This window comes from Tympanuchus pallidicinctus, unplaced genomic scaffold (assembly GCF_026119805.1).
Source record: "Tympanuchus pallidicinctus isolate F22 unplaced genomic scaffold, pur_lepc_1.0 scaffold11, whole genome shotgun sequence".
NCBI lineage: Eukaryota > Metazoa > Chordata > Aves > Galliformes > Phasianidae > Tympanuchus > Tympanuchus pallidicinctus.
The window spans coordinates 1864527-1882815 of record NW_026294627.1 but is presented as its reverse complement, the minus strand read 5'-3'; the positions used below and the strand labels follow the sequence as shown (position 1 = coordinate 1882815).

The 18289-nt window shown below is 42.0% G+C and overlaps 1 protein-coding gene across 6 annotated transcripts in view; it reads left to right on the top strand.

Moving 5' to 3' along the window:
- TENM4 (teneurin transmembrane protein 4) overlaps nucleotides 1-18289 on the top strand; it is an 810928-nt gene that overhangs the window by 677806 nt on the left and 114833 nt on the right. For 4 of the 6 annotated variants that reach the window (XM_052669305.1, XM_052669320.1, XM_052669295.1 and 1 more), the window contains one exon: nucleotides 11088-11273. In XM_052669305.1, the coding sequence (XP_052525265.1) occupies nucleotides 11088-11273 (186 nt within the window). Of the gene's footprint in view, nucleotides 1-11087; nucleotides 11274-17370; nucleotides 17398-18289 lie in introns of all 6 variants that reach the window. The other 2 variants (XM_052669278.1, XM_052669314.1) reach the window with 1 other exon arrangement.

Sequence of the window (18289 nt, the reverse complement as noted above, 5' to 3'; positions counted from 1 at the left end):
CTGCTCCTCGTAAGACTTGTGCAGCTTGTGTTTCAAACATGAATTTACACTTACAGCCTGATCGTTGAAAAATAGGCTTAGCTCATTCCCCTGGGCAACCAGAGATCCATCAAACTTCTCTCATCTTTGGGATCTGTTTAGAATCTTACTTCTAGCCACTTCTCACAGCAGTGTTGATACAGGGACCAAGGGAGAGACTGAAGGAACTTAAAACTTGCCTTCTAGCTTTCGTTTCAAACTTGGCCAAAAGCAGTGGAAGTGGTGAAGTCATCGTCTGTCTCTGGCCATTAGATCACAAAATGTTTGGTCTGATTAGATCATGTCTCAGGCTTAGAACAGTGTAGGTTCAGTGGTGTGAGAAGCAGTCCCAAGTCTTCAATGACCTTAGGCTTCTTTCTCTCATATCAGTTCTTCTAGCATCAGTTCCAAGTTATGGACCCCTCATAGGGCCATAGGAATCTGTTCCATTTTACTGTTTATTTTCTACGATAATTAGAGCTAATTCCCAGCACTCCAGTTTTAGTTCAACATTCTTTCCTACTTCCAGTGTGACCTCAGCAGTCACACCATGAGCTCAAAAGTTCTTTTATTTGGATCAATTACCTTCTGTGTTGTGGACTTTTCTGGCTGAAAACAGCATGATATACCAGACCATGTTACCCAGGTTAACTTGGGTAATATAAAGAATAAAGGATTTACAGCACCACAACAAGCTGCTACATTCCAGGGCTAAATCAAGTCAGTGTTAAAACTGTGTTTTGAGGACGGCTAAGCAATCTGCTTGATTGCTTGTATCAGTGAAAACGTATGCATCTCTGATGACCAAATTTTGGCTACTTCTCTATTTTTGAATGGAGGAGCCTTACAGTTTTTAGACTTAAATCTTTTGACCATATAGATGTCCTCACAGTTTAGTGTGTCTAGAGCATGGCTTCAGAATATTTCGTCTTTTGATAATGATATTGCTGGCATATCAAGAAGATGGATACTTGTGTGTAGTCATCTACCCTGATGGAGTTAAATCAAGACTCTTCCCTTTAACTTCACTTACTTGTCTGGGAAAGGATGGTCCTACCTACCATGGCATGGCTTCTGCACTGGCATTAAGTCAATTCCATGTTGGTGCTAGTGGTTCCTGCCACTGTGACCCTATGATCTGACCCTACTGGAGTTCATGTTGTCTAGAACATGATACCCCTTCTGCAATGTGTTTCTGGGTGTTTCCAGCTTTCTGAAGTCATGTTTTGTCGCAGTATAAAATGGATGAGATGAAACATTAGGGGAAAATATCTCAGTCAGTAATATAGAGTAATATAACCTAGAATAAAGTAACCTAAGACCAGAGATCATCATGCAGTGTATCAATGGCGGTTGAAGACTGGTAATCCATGATATAAAAGCCTGACTGAAGTGTATACAGTGGATTTAGTATTACTTATCTGCCCCCTACGAGTCACAATTTGTACTAATGAGCACCTTTCTAATGAGCTTGACAGATAAAAATTTGGAAGGGTTTTGGAGAAAGCATTTCTTCTCCATAAAGGAAAAATGTTCCAGACCAGAGCAGAGGCATATTGGCAGCATAGAGGATACATCCCATTTCCATGGATAGACAGACATCTCTGGATATGTCAGCTCCACACATTCAGTACGTGTTCAGTGTCTCTTTCTGACAAAGCAAGGAGAAATAACAGTGATGTTTCAAAGTTCATAGAAGCATAAAATCATAGGATGGCCTAGGTTGAAATGGACCACAATGCTCATCCAGTTTCAACCCCCTGCTATGTGCAGAGTCACCAACCACCAGCCCAGGCTGCCCAGAGCCACATCCAGCCTGGCCTTGAATGCCTCCAGGGATGGGGCATCCACAACCTCCTTGGGCAACCTGTTCCAGTGCCTCACCACCACTTGTGTGAAATATTTCCTCCTAAAGTTCTCCAGTAAAAAGTTGTCTGAGGTAAAACAAAAACCTGTATAGTGCTGAGCTCAGAGTTAGGAAAGCCCAAGCAAATCTTGTAATTACTTATGCACACACATTAGAAAGTGCTGTTAAATTTATTTTAGACAAAACCAAACTGCACAGAATTAAGAAATAAATTAGTTCTTTTTAATGATTGTAAGCATGAGCAAAAGGCTTTACTGTCAAATGATCTCTTTATGGACACTGGGAGGAAATTAACATCAGCCTAGAGAAGAATCCATCTTAGGAACGCCATTTAATGCTGTAGGAATTGTTTCTTCTTTGGGAAGCTTTAACTCACATCCTGGAAAGTGCAGAGATCTAATTCAACTTCAAAGAGGAAAACATGATCCTGTACTTTGGGATATTTATTTTCATTCAGCAGATCTTAGCTCTGAGACTGAAGGCTGTCAGTACCTGGCATTTCATGTCCTGCTATTCAACAGCAAGACACAGTTTCAAATAAAGTTCAGAATAATAAATAAAGGGAAGATTGACAGGAATACAAAAGTAAATCACAGCTATAAAGGAGATGCCACAGACAAAATGTGATGGTCAGTCACTAACATTTAAGGCAAGGATGAAAATGGGTATAAATAGTGTAGAAAATAGAGGCAGATAAAAGACTGCAGACCAGTTTAATGGAATTTCATCTCACAGAGTCATAGCATTTCAGATGGAAACTGGAAAACCTTTATGCAAATATGGAGCAAGCTGAAATTGCACTTAGAATGGAGATTTTTTTTTTCTTAAATTCATGGCAGCTGTACCACTGTACATTGTGCAGCCATGTAGGATGGCTAAGATCCATTGCTATGGGGATTGCTAATGACTCCTATGCTCACAGTTGCTGTTTCCCCCTATGCTAGGTGTTGTACATTTACAGCACAAAAGACTCAGTCTTGAACAAGCAGATATAAGTGGATGGAAATGACCAAACCCAACTCATTCTTTGCTCCTTATAGGGTTCAAAGGCAGTTCCCAGGGCACTTACAAGGCAACTCTCCTGGATCTGCCCAGCACCGGCTGAGCAGCAGCTCTGAGAACTTTAAATCTCAAAGTTAACTCAGAGCCACTGAGATTCCTGAACCAAGTCCCTGGAGAGATGACACCTAGAAAGGGATTTGCAGAAACCTTTCAGTTAAACACAAGGCTGCTTATGCAAGCAAAGATCTGAATAACGAGACAAGAGTGAGGGAAAGAGCTGAAGCAGCATTAAGCTTTTGTGCCTGGCTGAAGGACAGATAGGTACCTTCTTTTATCAGGCATTTCCACAAAACTTGGTCCTGCATAAATGCTCCAGAAGGGCTTCAGGAGCAGCAGGTTAAAACCTAGGTGTCCCACATCACCCTTGGAAGCCCTGCTGCAGCTTTACCCAGTGAGGAATGATAGCAGAGCTGATGGATTCATTTTCTGTCTCTGGAGGGCATCCTTTAATCTCAATTTCATCATTCATGGAAAGAAAAGACATAACCGTTACCTTAACTACCTTACAGGTATATTCTGAGCTGTGTAACTGAGATCCTTGGGCAGGGTGGAAAGGCAGAAAGTTGTCCCAGTAGCAGCGGTTCAACGGCATTTATAAAAGCAAACAGCTTTTCTGCTTAGTGATATAAATAATAATTAAGGATTAGTATTACTTACATAATTGATATATTTTAAATAAGAGAAAGTAAACAGCTTATTTGTATAAAGGCATTAAAAATCTTGCGTACAGCTCTTAAATTTATTGCCCGAGGTAATAATTATCACTTACACATTACTACTACCTAACTAATCAATACATTTTAAAAACAAAAAGTCAACACTTCATTTGTATAATGGCATTAAATTATGCAGACCTTGCTTTGGGTCATAAGCTCTGAAGGACAAGAGAAATGACCTTCAAGCAGTGACATCCACGCACTGCAGGCCTGCTCCCAGTGCTTAGTGGAGAGAGATGCTCTTCAGAGAACTCCATGCTTGGATGGCACGCTGGGATGGCAAGGACAGAGAATTCAGATCTCCCTTTTTGTGCTTTGCCTTGCTCTGCAATCTGAACTTCTCATTACAATGTTTTTTAAGATGTTTTGAATAGCTAATTAGCATTGTGCTATCTTCAGTTTCAACCCAGCAGTTCAGCAGTTCACTCCAGAGTTATCAAATCACATAAACCAGAGTTTCATCACACTGGAAATTATGTTTCATTACTAAGCATGTATTTAGCACTCATGCTGATTATGGATCTTTTGTTTCTCACCATCCATATCTCTCTATCAGACGCTTTCCAGAAACTCCCCCTGATTTGCCTTCTAAAGCAAAGGCAGGTTGAGAAAACAAGGCTTAGCACTTCACCAACTATTGCCTTTTAGCTCTGAGAGGTGCCTCCCTCCTGTGCTTCTTTTCTGGAAAAATCTGAGCCTGGAAATTGCCTCGGATGAGCCAACTTAGAATTGGAAAATCCCAGTTAAGACAGATTTTTAATTATTAAATTTTCTATTAATGCGTTGAAGGTCAGTGGAACTGCCCCAGTTTTCAGGGAGCTCTGAGCAATTTCACCTGATCTAATATTTTAGCACTAAATCCATATTTATTAAAGGATTTAGCAGGCAGGTCAGAAGCTGCTAAATCTCTGATTCTGCATCACATGAATGCTAAAGAAAAATTTCATCTGCATTGCTGTTCTCTAAGCTGGAGAGCTTTAAACTGTTGTCAAGCCAATTTTAGGATTTTAGGGTAGAGGTAAACATGTAAAAATGGATTTGCCATAAATTAAGCACAAATTGACATCATTATCCCTCTTTCTCAACCCAATTCTTTAATGTAATGTGAAAATAATATGAAAGTCTGGATTACTCTGCATCCTGTGTTGGAAGCTACCACGTCTGTTGTATCAATTAAAAAGGGCAATGAACAAAGCATTACATTGGTAGCTAGTGTTTGATAGATTTCTTTTCCCATTTTTCTTTTGAAATATCAAAGGCAGCACAGCAGATGTTTTATTCTTAAGCGAGTTGGGTTTTTAGCATGATATGCAAAATTAAAAAAAAAAAAAAAAGAGAAAAAATCAGGTACAAGGTTTTTATTTGTAAGAATAATTGCTTTAGTATTCTTATTTCTGAGCTGTTGTTAATGGACTGTGACCTCATTACACCTAGCACAGTGCAAACGCAGAACACAAAGCATAATCCTGGCCTCAGATAGCTGAGATCCATAAGCATTAAGCAAACAACAACAGCCAGAGACATGCTGACAGAGGCAGAGCAAAAGCAGAACACAATTTTGGTCCCTGCAATACACAGCAGTTAGGGTGTATCAGTGGCCACTGTCAAGATTTTGATGGGTTTCCAAGGTGGTTTCAGATTTTAAGAAAGCCCTGAGCAATACTGAGGCAGCTTTACAGACCAGAGGGAAGATGTCTCTCCTCAAATATTGAGGGGATAAGGCAAAGAAAAACAACAACCCAACACATTCGTGCAAAAGGTAACCAGCAGGCAGTAATCTGTTCTCCTAGGCAGGTTCCCAGCTGGGACGAGCAGTGGTGAAATAGAGTCGGTCTTGAAACAGAAGACAAATAAAATCTTATTTATTATTTGCATGAAAAATAACCATAATCCTGTTAGACAAAGGAGAGATCAAAGCTCTTGTTTCATCTGGGGTTGTTAGCTGACAGCCAGCTGAACATGAGCCAGCAGTGTGCCCACGTGGGCACGATGGCCAGCAGCACCCTGCCTTGCATCTGCAATAGTGGAGCCAGAAGGAGCAGGAGGTGATCAACCCTCTGCACTTGGCACTGGTTGTGTACTGGTACCTTGAATGCTGTGTTCAGCTTTGGGCCTCTTTCTACAAAAGGGACATTGAGACCCTGGAGTGTGACCAGAGAAGGGCAACAGAGCTGTGGGGGGTCTGGAGCACAAATCTAATGGGAAGGACTGAGGGAACTTGGATGGTTCAGTCTGGAGAAGTGGAGCCTCAGGAGAGACCTTATTCTATCTACAGTTTCCTGAAAGGAGGTGTGGTAAGGTGGGGGTCAGTTTCTTCTCCCACTTAACTAGTGATAGGATGAGAGGGAATGTCCTCAAGTTGTGTCAGGGGAGGTTCAGGTTGGGTATTAGGAGAAATGTCTTCTCAGAAAGAGTGGAAATACAGAGGCACAGGCTGCTCAGGAAAGTGGTGGAGTGACCATCCCTGAAGGGTTCAGGAAAAGAGCAGACATGCCACTGAGGCAAATGGTTACTGGGCACGGGGGATGGGTTGATGGTTGAACTAGATGATCTTGTGATCTTTTCCAACCTTAATGGTTCTGTGATTCTATAATCCCTGAACAGAATTATCTTCTTCCAAGAATCTGCGTGGATGAATCACTCCAAACTCAAAGTCTAGGTAATTCCTTCAGAGGTGCACGGGCTGATTGTGCCTTGTAAAAACAGTGAGATTCACATCCACATTTAGAATTGGGCAGAGTTTGCTAGACTCCCAATTTGCTCAGAAGATCCCCTTCCTCCAAGAGACTCCAAGGCTCCATGGGCTGGATGGCGATAAGAAGTAAAACACAATGCCCCACTAGGAAGGTATAAAGCATGGCTAATCTATTCATACAAACTGTAAAAGAGATTAGAGATGAAAGGAAATACTTAGTCACCTTTTGGGAACAGCTGGTGTGAAAATATTTAACAGTCAGTGCTTTTATGCACAAGCACTGCATCCTCACTAAGCTTAAATAGGCAGAGCAATGTAATGCAGCCAGCAAGTCTGTGAACACTAGTATGGGAGAATTAACAGCTTTTCTTCTCATTTGCTCACATAGATCAGATGTTAGCTAATCATGTCCTCTAATTTTAACAATGGAGTTCGGAAATGTACCAAAAAAAACACATCTTGTATTAAGAACGGAGGTGGCAAATTCTATCTCTGGGACTGATAGACAGAGGAACGATTCACCCGTCCTCTTTTGCAAATCAGCCTTAGTAGGCTGCAAATCAGCCTTCAGCTACCCGGAAAGACCTGGATTTGAGTGCAAACTTCATCTGAAATCCATTTTGTTCATTTCTTTGAGTGCCACCAAATAAAGTAAAAGCTTCTCAGGCAGTTTAATCACCTATGAGATATCTGTGAGCGTTTAGGAGCTCCGTGTTATAAGGGCTGATGCATACAGCGCGATGTGCACAGTAGGGCTGTTCATACTGAATGGTTCCCATCTATCCTAAAACTGGCAGCTAAATGGAAGATTTAGTTTTGAGAGTTCCTGGCTCCTGGTTCCCTGTCAGAAATAATTAAACTGCATGTTAGGGAGACTGTCATAAGCAGTTTTCTTCACAAGTGTTTTTCACAGCTGAGGTTCTCTATTACAGTTTTTGGGGCCTGGGGATGCACACTTATGTGTCCCATGCTGTGTGTTCACAACCTGGAGCTTGCACTCTCAATTGGGGTCCCTGCAAGTAGGAGATGAACCCCCAAGCATCCTCAGCATTGCAGTTCTGGATTGGGCTCAGATCTTGTTGCAGGCCATAAACACATGTTCCCTGACAGCACACTGTCTGAGAAATGGTTCAGTCCAGATGTAAACATCCCCATGGGTTTTCCATCCCTTTTCATAGGATTGTCTCCACAGAGACTCTGCCTTTCAGAAAGAGCTTTTTTTTATTCAATCTCTTCACCATTTTTGAATGTCACTCCATTATCCTAGTTTCACACCTTTAAATAACTCCAAGAAGGCTTCTGAATATCACTCAAAATAGCTTCCTTTTGTCCCTGCTTTTTATTTTCTTTTTTTTCTTTCATTTTTTTTTCTTTTCTTTTTTTTTTTCCCCAGCCTGTAGATAAGATCTTATCTTCCATGAGCTGTCATTTCCCTGAAAGACAGGACACAAGACATTAGGATATCCTGGAGGTCCTGTGCTGGTCACAGAGTTCACATGTACATGCAGACCCTTCACTATGCTTCTTTGTGTCTTGTTTGTCTGTGAAATTAGAAATAACAAAACATAAAAAAAAGTCCACTACTATTCAAACTGATTAATATCCTCGCACAGAAGAGAAAATCTTGAATAGACAGCAGGAAAGTCTTTAAAATGTTATTATGGACTTTTGGAGTCAAAAGGGGAGAAGCCCTCCGAGTTGCCAATGTTCCTGCCCACTGCTGGAGCCCAGGATGTCCCTCAGGACACCTGGCTGCACTGCTGTGTGCAGTGAGCAGAGAGGGGCTGGGGGCTGCTCCTGGGGGAGCTCCAGAAGCCCTGGTTGTGATGCTGGGCACCCTGCTCCGAGTGTCTGGGCTGGGAGCCTGAGGTGCCTCCAGCCTTAAACGTTCTGTGATTCTATGAATTTGAGGTATAAATTTCAGCACACATGAATAAAGAATGCAAACTAGTAAGCTGAGGAGGTGCTCCAATCCAACACTAGAGAAGTCCCCTAGTGAGACTGATGAGAAGCAGTAGAGACCACAGCAATACTTTTCTCATTTGGGTTGAAGTACCAGCAGTCTCAAACAGTATTTTCTTAGGCGTTTCTTCTCAGCTTGTTGGAATTTTAGCATCATAAATCTAGCTTTCAATTTTATATCTGCTGTTTCCTTTATCCTCCCCCTGACTTTGTTCATCAGGTCAGCCAAGGAAAACCAACTTCTTTCTTTCCAGTGCAGCTTTAGTACTGCAGTAACTGACACATCCTATGTGTTCACATACCACCCTGATCAGCCCACTCTCCATTGCAATGCTGTCTGGCAATCAGGGAAAAGGGCAGAAAGCACACATCTGGGCTGCAGCCCTTGAACAAGCCAATAATTGCACCATCCCTTCTGTTTGTAATGGGCATGGTAGTATGATATTACCTCCCTTGCATCTAGGAGCTGTGCAAATCAGTGTCTCAATGCCAAATGCAAAGTAAAAACTTCTGAAAGCAACGCTGGAGTCCTTGTGCACACATGACTTAAGCATTTCACAGTGTAACTTTGACTGACTTCCAATGAGGTTTATGTTAGATTCTCTTACATTTAGTCAGCAAGTAGTATTTTCAAAATACTGCCTCACATCCATGATTTAAGCACCTAAGGAGCCCAGATACTTTGCATGTTTAACGCTCATGGCAAAGAAATGTTCTCAGTGTCCTAAGCATGTTTGAACTCCAGTTCTTTCATTGCAGACTTACATATTTAGTAACTAGTGTCCAAGAGCATTTGGAGGCATCTGAGCTACTGCAGTAAAAAGAGTTGGACTAAATGACCTTTAAAGGTTCCTTCCAACTCAAAAGACTCTGTGATACTGTGTTTGGCTAGAAAAGGTTCCACTACCCTGAGCTGAAGTAAGGGGGAAATGCATATTGTGTTTGTGTTGCATTTGGAAAATCAGACTTTTGTAGACATGCAAAACACTGTTGTCATTGCTCTCACAGTCTGTCTCAGCATGAGGGGCTGAAGATTATTTGCAGCCCTCTCCTATGGGCTGGTGCAAAGCTTTCAGGGAAGGGTATGTTCCAACCCCACATCACGAGTGTGCCAAACTCCTTGAACAGCCCAAGCTTCCTCCTGCTGGTGGTATTAATTAGCAAAACACTAATGCAAACCTATGGAAGGCTGCATTTCAGTCAGGTGTGATGTTAATGCAGGCTGAGTAGTTTTGAATATTTTATGTGCAGCCAGTGACCTGAAGTAAATGTCTTGTATAATACCAGTCTCCCCACCACCACAAGCCTCGAGGCCTGCGTTCTTTGCTTAGTATGCTCTAAGGCACAAAGAGAGGCACTGGGGATGGGCTGGCAAAGACAAGTGTCTGAGATATTCACTCTGGGGAAACAGGAATGGGAGAAAAAGAGAGAAAATGTGCTCTGCAGGATACCCTACCACCCCTTCATAGGCCCAGCTCTGCTCAAAATTTTGTCTGTTCACATCTTCTCTCCATTCTCCCCAAAGGGAACTGTGTCCCTGCACTATACAGTCTATAAGTGGCTCAGACAAGCTATGGCTTTGAATACAAAACGTTTGGGAGAGTTTACCTCAGTTTAGGTGCAGAAGTCAGAGAGGAGGCAGATCACTGAAATGCACTCTGAATTGCCACTGGGATTGAAAACAGGAGAGCGCAGTCTGCATATGAGATTGAAAGTGAGCAGCCAGGTGATGAGAAGAAGAAATAACATCATTTCATTTCATCAGTGGTATAACACCATGTTGGTATCTGGTTGTAATTTTTTTCAGTGAAATCAGTGCTATGTAGTGGCAGTAACAGATACTTTAACACCTAAGCCATGGGTATCTGTTCTCCACCAGACCTCAGTTTTTCCAGACACGTACAGTGCAGATGAAGCACAGTGCACTCCCCCAAATCCATGCCAAGGCCTTGTGAGGTTTTAGCCAAATGCTTGGTTCTGGGTCTAAATACTATATGCCTATCTGTGTCATGGTGCTCACTGGGGCTCACAGAGGGTGGAAAGGCCAGCACCTCTGAAAAGTCAATGTCCTTTAGCTCTTCTCTTTTTAGGAGGTGATTACTGAAATACCCACTCCTGACTCCCCTCTTCCATTAACTCCAGTAAGACTTGGGAACAAGCACCATCCTACAAACCCCAGAACATGGAGATACCTCCAGATCCCTGAGAAGAGATTTTTAACGGGGTGGCAGGAGAACAGAGACGGAGGAGATGAGCATACTCAGCATAAATAGAAATATTCTGTATTAATATTAAACAGAGGAAGGATTTAATGAATCCCATCCCCAGAACAGTGGGTTAACAAGCCATAAACAGGCTCTGCCAGCACTTAACTTCAGCATCGGTGGTTTATCAGCACATTGTTTCCACACTTAACCAAATTTTAATTAAATGTGACTTGTGTTCTGCTTATTGGAAGAGCCTTCCCCCTCGGATTTGGAGATCACAAAAGCTCGAGGAGTGCAAGAGGATAAGAAAGCAAATAGGGGGATCAATCACAGCAGACCTCTGCAATCCACATCCGTCCCTTTTTTTTGTAATATACTTATTAGATTCTTATTGTCTGGAAGGATTAGTGTTGCGGGCTCCAGGAATTCCTTTCATTGCCCCGTAAGGCGAGGTAGTGAAGTGTGGCTTCTTTTCTTCACAATAACATTCTGGATTTTTCCCCCCCCTCTCCCTTCTCTCCACCCTTATCCCCTCCTCTCTCTTCTCTCCTCTCCCACAGAGATTTGTGCAGCAGACTGCGGAGGACACGGAGTTTGCGTCGGAGGCACCTGCCGCTGCGAGGAGGGCTGGATGGGCACAGCCTGTGATCAGAGAGCGTGTCACCCACGCTGCAATGAGCACGGGACGTGCCGGGATGGCAAGTGTGAATGCAGCCCGGGCTGGAACGGAGAGCACTGCACTATTGGTAGGGAGAAAGAAAAACCGACTGCTTTTCAAAGAGTAATCGATGATCAGGGAGGAGGAAAGACGCATGTTTAATTGAATGTGTGTGACTTAGTGTAGCATGAGCACCTTTGTTCTTGGATTTCAAGTTCTGACATCATACATCTTCACGTGGGAGCAAAATGTCCTTTCATTTGTTGATGACGTGGTGAAATGTGTTTTTTATTATCAGACTCAAAGTACACCTACGTGGTGTTTGATCTGGAGACAAGCTGTCAAATGGCAGCTAGGTGCTTTCGGAACATCCTGCTTTGCCTCTCTCAAAAGGTCTTTCTGTGGCCTTCAAAACGTCTCCCTAGGATGTTTTAGCTTAGAAACATGCTTCTTGTTTGAAGCTTTCCTTCCCTTAATTTGCTCCATTATTTGCACTGCCACTTTGCTTGGAAGCTGTAATCGGGCAGGTTCTGCCTGGTATTGAACACTGCCTTGCATGCCTCCTGCCTGCTCTGCTACCTTTCTAACCATTTTGTTGTCCTCTCTGTTCGGTTCTGTATTCCTTATGCACCTGGCCCTTACCTTGAGCTCCCAGTGGCATGTCTATTTTTGTTAGTAGTAAGGTACCATCAATATACTGAAATCATGCAAGAAATACAATTCCTATGTTAAGCAGTTTGCAGCATCCTTAATGAATGGGCTTCTGTTTGCCTTCCTCCTTCATCTCACTTAACTCCTTGATGCACTTTTCCATTTTCTTCTGACTGTCACACACTTTAGTCTCCATTCCATAGTCACGCTATAAAATCAGGAGCATTATAACTCCCCAGACATTGTTTGTTTTACATTAATGGAAAACTAATTGAGTTGATCTAGTTCCACTGTCAATAATTCCAGTGTGAACCTGAAGAATCTCAGTCAACTTTAGGAGAGTTATTTCAGAGTGAGAATTCCTCTCCAGGCACTTTGTTTCAATCAGCATGGCTTTCCTCATGCAGCGATACCTATAAATCACACTGCAACAGAATTGACCACAAGTAATACCTGGGCAAAAATTAACATAGTCATCCTTGTAGATGATCATCTCAGTTGCATGTAGTCATCCACTCGTGTTGCTTGAACATCAGGTAAGCTTGCACACATAAAGGCAGGCGGCAAATGGAGCCTGATCACAATATTTTAATTCCAGCATTAGGATAATGGTTCAAACCATATCTGTGGCTCGATTCCACTTATCATTTATTTATGCTAATGTCACCCTACCACATTATGGTCTCCACATGTATCCCTTAATGAAAAATATCTAGCTCTAAAAACTTCCTCTGTCTCATTAGACATTACATTCTTTCTGCTTTCTTGTCTATGTCCTTAACAGCTTTCATTTCTTTTCATGAGGAAGGCATTAAAAAAAAAAACAAAAAAAAATCTCACTTAAATGACTTTAGAATGAAAAGGGAGCAGGCCTGTGTTAATTGGAATCCTGTGTTTTTGTAATATTATTTTATAGCCTTGTGTTCAAGCACTTTGATTTGGAAAGCTACACAGATTCATGAAAGAGTTTTAAAAGAGAAAAAAAAATGTTCAGCAAAAAGGCACCGAATCCAGGGGACAATTTTATGTGAAAGGCATTTATGCACACAAAGCCTGATTCATTCCCTCAGTGCCATTTTATTAGTTCTCTTGCAAAACCAAAATGCCACTAGTTCAGTGTATGATATTTCTCCGCCCGGGCTGATTTCAAACAACAAGCTTTTATCTTTCCTGGTAATTAAATTTACTCCATTATTTGTGCTATTCCTCGCTCTAAACATGAAGAGTCCTTGTTATCCTGGGAAAGGCCAGCACCGCAATGCAGTCAGCACTGAGATTTTAATGGTGCACACCATCGTTGTGTATGGTGCTGCTTCCTATTGCAGTGCTGTATTGGGTTCCCAATCATCCTTTAATGCTCAGAGCACTGGAGCATTTCCATTTCTTTTCACTTCTCCCTCCTCATCTTCTTGCATGGTAATTTAGCAACAAATCTGTACAGTTCCATACCTCTGACGATGTAAACTGTATTTCCTACAGAATATTTCATTGATAAATGTGTGGAATATAAGGGAGATTTGGCAAAGCCCTAAATACCCAAGAAAATTGAATAGCTTTAGAAGGAGTAATAAGCGATATTGGCACAGATGAAAGGACATTGCCTTGGAATTACGTACATGAAGTATGTGGAAAGCATTCCCTTGTCCTTGTGTAATTTCCCTGCATGACAACTTGTTCTGTTGATAGTAATTCCTTCTATGTCTGTGTCATGGCCCACTTTGCTCTAGCACTGACAAGCATAAAACCCCATTGCTGAAGTGACGCTTTTACAGTACTGCCATGTGTGCAGGTGACATGGTAGAAATGGATGATACCTATAAAGTAGACTTCTTCCATTTCCTGTTGAGCATGTTTAAGAGTAAGAAATCCTTTTGTTTTGTAGGTCATAGGAAGCTCTTATGATGTACAAGGGAACTGTGATCCCTGTGGATTAATTCTGTTTGCTCATACAAAGAGTCATGTTACCAAATATACTAGCTTGATTGCTCACATTCAGAGATTTCATTAGACAAACCCCAGTTAATTCCCAACCAGGAAATTGATGCAGAAGTGTGCATTCATCATTTTAACACAGCAAACTTAGCACATCCAGGCATAAGAGTAGAACAGAAAGTTGATTATAGAACTGCAGGAAGCCTGAAGCCCAGCAGAATGGTTCAATTGGTTTACTCTAATATTTTAAAGGAGAAAACATCATTACAATACCCATACGAGACACCTGTGTTGGGCTCTTCAGCATATTCCAAATTTCCTTCATTGAAAGAATTTGACTTTCTTCTATTCCAGCCCAAAACATGCCAGCAGCATCCAGGGAGCATGGTGGGTTCTAGGAACTTTCAGTTTAAAGGTGAAATCAACCCTCTCATTGGAGGCCCTGAAAGAGCAAATCAAAAGTCAGCTCTGTGGCAGGCTATTGTTTCACAAGAGGCAGCACAGAAAATTCCCCAAGTAGAATAAACAACTCCAGAGGTTGTCCAGGGCCTCACATTGCAGACAGCTGACGATACAGCCTGGAGAGTGCTCCAGTGCTGCTGCAGAGGCACAGTGTCAGGTTTAGTGAGCCTACACTCAGTGCAGGTCTTGTACTGAATCTCTCTGCATGGTATTTTACCAGTAAACAAGCCTTGATTCTTTGATTCCTATTATAGGACTACTTGGAAATAAGGGCAGAAAAGGGTTCCTTGTGTACATACTTAAAGCAGAGCTGAGATATTCAGGGCAGGGACACAAGGCCTGAGGCATTGCTTGGAGTTCCATTGCTGCATCTAAACGCTGTGGGGTCTCACCAGAGCCCTAAGGGGCCAGCAGTGAGCTCTCCAAATACACACAGGTCCACCCAGCAGGTTTTCAAAGCACCTCAGTGCCTAATTCCCATTGATCTTTGCAAAAAAATGCTTGCTCAACTCCTTTTGGAAATCTGGTCCTGGCACGTACACCTGATGTATGCAGTAACAATGCCTAAACAGACAGATAGTCTGTCCCGCAAGGGCTTCTGCTTATGGTGCCATTAAGCTGCTTTTTGGTTGACTTAGGAAAACTCTGATTTTTGAGAAATCTGCCTTTTCCAATTTGCCTTTCATCAGTCTTCTTGCATAAACAGTCACACATGTTCTGAATAGCTGGGCTTGTAATCATTGCCCTCTGGTTCTGCTCAAGCAGCTGGAATCCAGACAGAGCACACTGCAGGTGGATTCTGCTCTCTTTTCCCAGTTTTCTAACAAGTCACTCATGCCTTTTAAAGTAGTTTGGTCTATGTGCAGCCCAGCATAAAATAAGCCCACCTGTGTGGGGTGGCCTTAGCCCAATAGTAGAAGCTCAGCTCTCTGCAGCACACTCCATATCCAGAGAAGAGTCTGAGGTGGGCTGAACCTCTGGCACCCACATTTTCTTTATGGGAAGGGCACCTCTGAACAATAGAAAGCCATGGTTACAACTGTTAGTGGAAAACAAGACCTTGCAGCTTTGTTCCAACATGATTTTGCATAAGCTAGAGGTAGAATCAAACAATCATAGAATCACGGAATTATTTGAGTTGGATGGGACCTATAAATGTCACCTAGTCCAACTCACCTTCAGTGAACAGGGACAACAGGTAATCTGGCTTTGAGTAGTTTGACAACATGTTTGGTAGTGAGTATGAAGCAGAACTTCAATGATCTTTTTCCTGCCCCTCTGGCATAAACTTCTGCCTTCACTACTTCATCAGTGAAGGGCTTCTGCCTCCACTCCTTCAAATTTTCCCAGTCTAGGTTTAACTCCTTCCTAATATATTTCAGATAAAACTAACACAGACAGCTCAAACTGGAGAAATGAGAGGACTCATATGGAAAAATAACAGCATGAGCTTCCCCAGTAATGAATCTGAAGGGACAGTGGCTTCTAGTGATGATGTGGAGCTGTGTGGAGCTACTTTGGAAAAGCAGCACAGCTCTTCATCCTGTCCCACATGCCCATGGGTTTTCTAAAGGAGTTTCTGCAGATATAAGATGTTTTAGTGCAAGAATAGCACGTGAATTTTAGAGAAGGTTTAGAGAAGAAAGAGTCATGCTACAGCTGCATGTCCACATGTGGAAGATTTGCTTAAGAAAGATTTTATTATTGTCCTTTTGCAGGATAACACTGACACATTAATGACATGGTTGGCATTGGCAGCTGCTTCCCTTTTCTTTATCTGCTCAGTATTAGCTGTTTGATTTTAGCATCCCAAAGAGAAGTTCCCAAGTGGATGGTGATTCTGCACTTCCCACATGGCAACTGCTGTACTAGTATGCTTTGGGAATGTCATTTCCAATCCTCATAACTGCCCCACCGTAGGATCATAGAATCACAGATTGGCTTAGGTTGGAAGGGACCTTAAAGACCATCTAGCTCTAACATCTCTGCCTTGGGCAGGATTGCCACCCAGTAGATCAGGCTGCCCGGGATCCCATTCATCCTGGCCTTGAATCGTTCTGTGGCCTTTCCAGTTACTTACTTTGCTTTGACCATTAAGGTTCCCACATGGAAAAAAATTCTTGCAAGACTTCCCAGTTGAGCAATCTACATGAGTGAACAGAAAACAAAGCTTTTCCTAAAGGTACCAGGACACAACTGAGAAAGAGTGAGCAGAGAGCAGGCAAGCTTTACTTGAAGAAGAGAAATAACATTTCAACTGATAATGAAAGAGAGAAGAACAAGACTTAGAGCCTCTCATTTATTATCAAGGACCAACTGGTGTTAGGAGAGTGAGTGCCGCCTGCTGGTATGCATAGGGATCACTCAGCCAGGACTTCTGTCTCCTACTTTTGGCCTTGCCACCAGCTTTCTATTTGACCCCAGAAGAGCAATCAGAAATTTGCTTTCTAAATTAATGTTCCATGGGAATTGGGCACATGACTGCTCCCACTGCATCTCAAACTTTCTTTTCTTTGCTGCATCCCTCCTTGGAATGAGTATATTAAGACCTACCTACCTGGTAAAGCTGCCACAAGGTTAATTTAATGTTTGTAAAATAATTTGATCTTGGGGTAGAGGATGCTGTGTAAACGCAGTATGTTCCCATTAAGAAGATCCAGGGAAAAGCCTCTGGTAAGCCACAGGAGAACTGTGTGTTGTGCAGAAAAGTGTAAGGCAATCAGGTGAGGTAGAGTGCTTTCAAGTGATTAATAGCAATAAAACAGGGGTAGACTGTTGCAAATGAGCAGAACATTAAAATATTCTGCCACACACACATATATATATTTATACATATATATATACATATATATATATCAAAACACATAAATATATATATATATATATTTAACTTTCCTGTTTCTCTTCCTGGTCTTAATGAGCAAAGATGACTGGATGCCTAAACATAGCCTTCTTGAGCTCCTTGACTGAGGAGGGCTGTGCTCCACCCTTCTCCCTCTTTTCTCTCCTCATTATCAAGGTTTTTCTTTCCATATCACAGCGAACTCTCCTTTGCCTTTCTAGCACCTGCACAGTCTCGTAGTAAGCCGCAATGCACTTATTCAATCCTACCTTAAATGTCCTGTCTTTTATCTCCCAAGCTCACTATCTGGATAAGGTAGTGAAAGGTATGCTCTTCCTTCCTATTTTTCCTATTGTCTTTGTGGTTTTCTTTTTTTTAAATGCACCGTGAACATGCTGTGTTGAGGTTGCATCTCTTCCTCATCGTCACCAAAGTGCTCCCTAATGTCTGGAAGGATGAACTTTCCAGTCATTTAGGTAGGAAGTACCTTCGTAAGTGCTGTGATCCTGTGTTAACATCGTATCAGTGTTCCTGCCCTTCCCCTTGTCCCTGCCCTCCCCTCCGAATCATCTCTCATCCTCACCCCTACTACCCAGGTAAGGCAAGTCAGGAGGAAACAAATACATCAGGAGCCCTGTACAGTGATGTGTTGTAATCAATTGTCTATGATCCATTTTGTAACAAGCAGGTGAGTGTGCTTTCTATGTGGAGTCTTCATATTTTTGAGCCATGATTGCCAAGTCTTACACGGGAACTTAGAATACTTATATATATATATATATATATATATATATATATATAAATATAAAATGTTGTGGACTCAAAGCCTCTAGACACACAAATTAACAAATTCTGTTCAAATAAGTGATGTTCCATCAATGTACCTTATAAAGAAATCCTACCCCATCTTCCTATTTTTGAAAAGTAAAGCAAGTTTAGGACCCTGGTCTTTTCTCAGCAGCAAAGATATAGCACTGAACTGCTATGGAGCAGAGGCACTGAGATCTTAGAAAAATCTCACTTGTCTATTAATCAGAGCAACCAGATGCAGGATTTTTAAATAAAAGTAGTTCCTCTCAGCTTTCGAAAAATACTGAAGTAGTACACATCTAGTGAGTGCAACAGTCTGACAGTAAATATGATTGGGTTGGACACCGAAATCCTTCTACATGGCTGATTTGACACTAACAACAACACAGCGCTGACACCACGCAGCA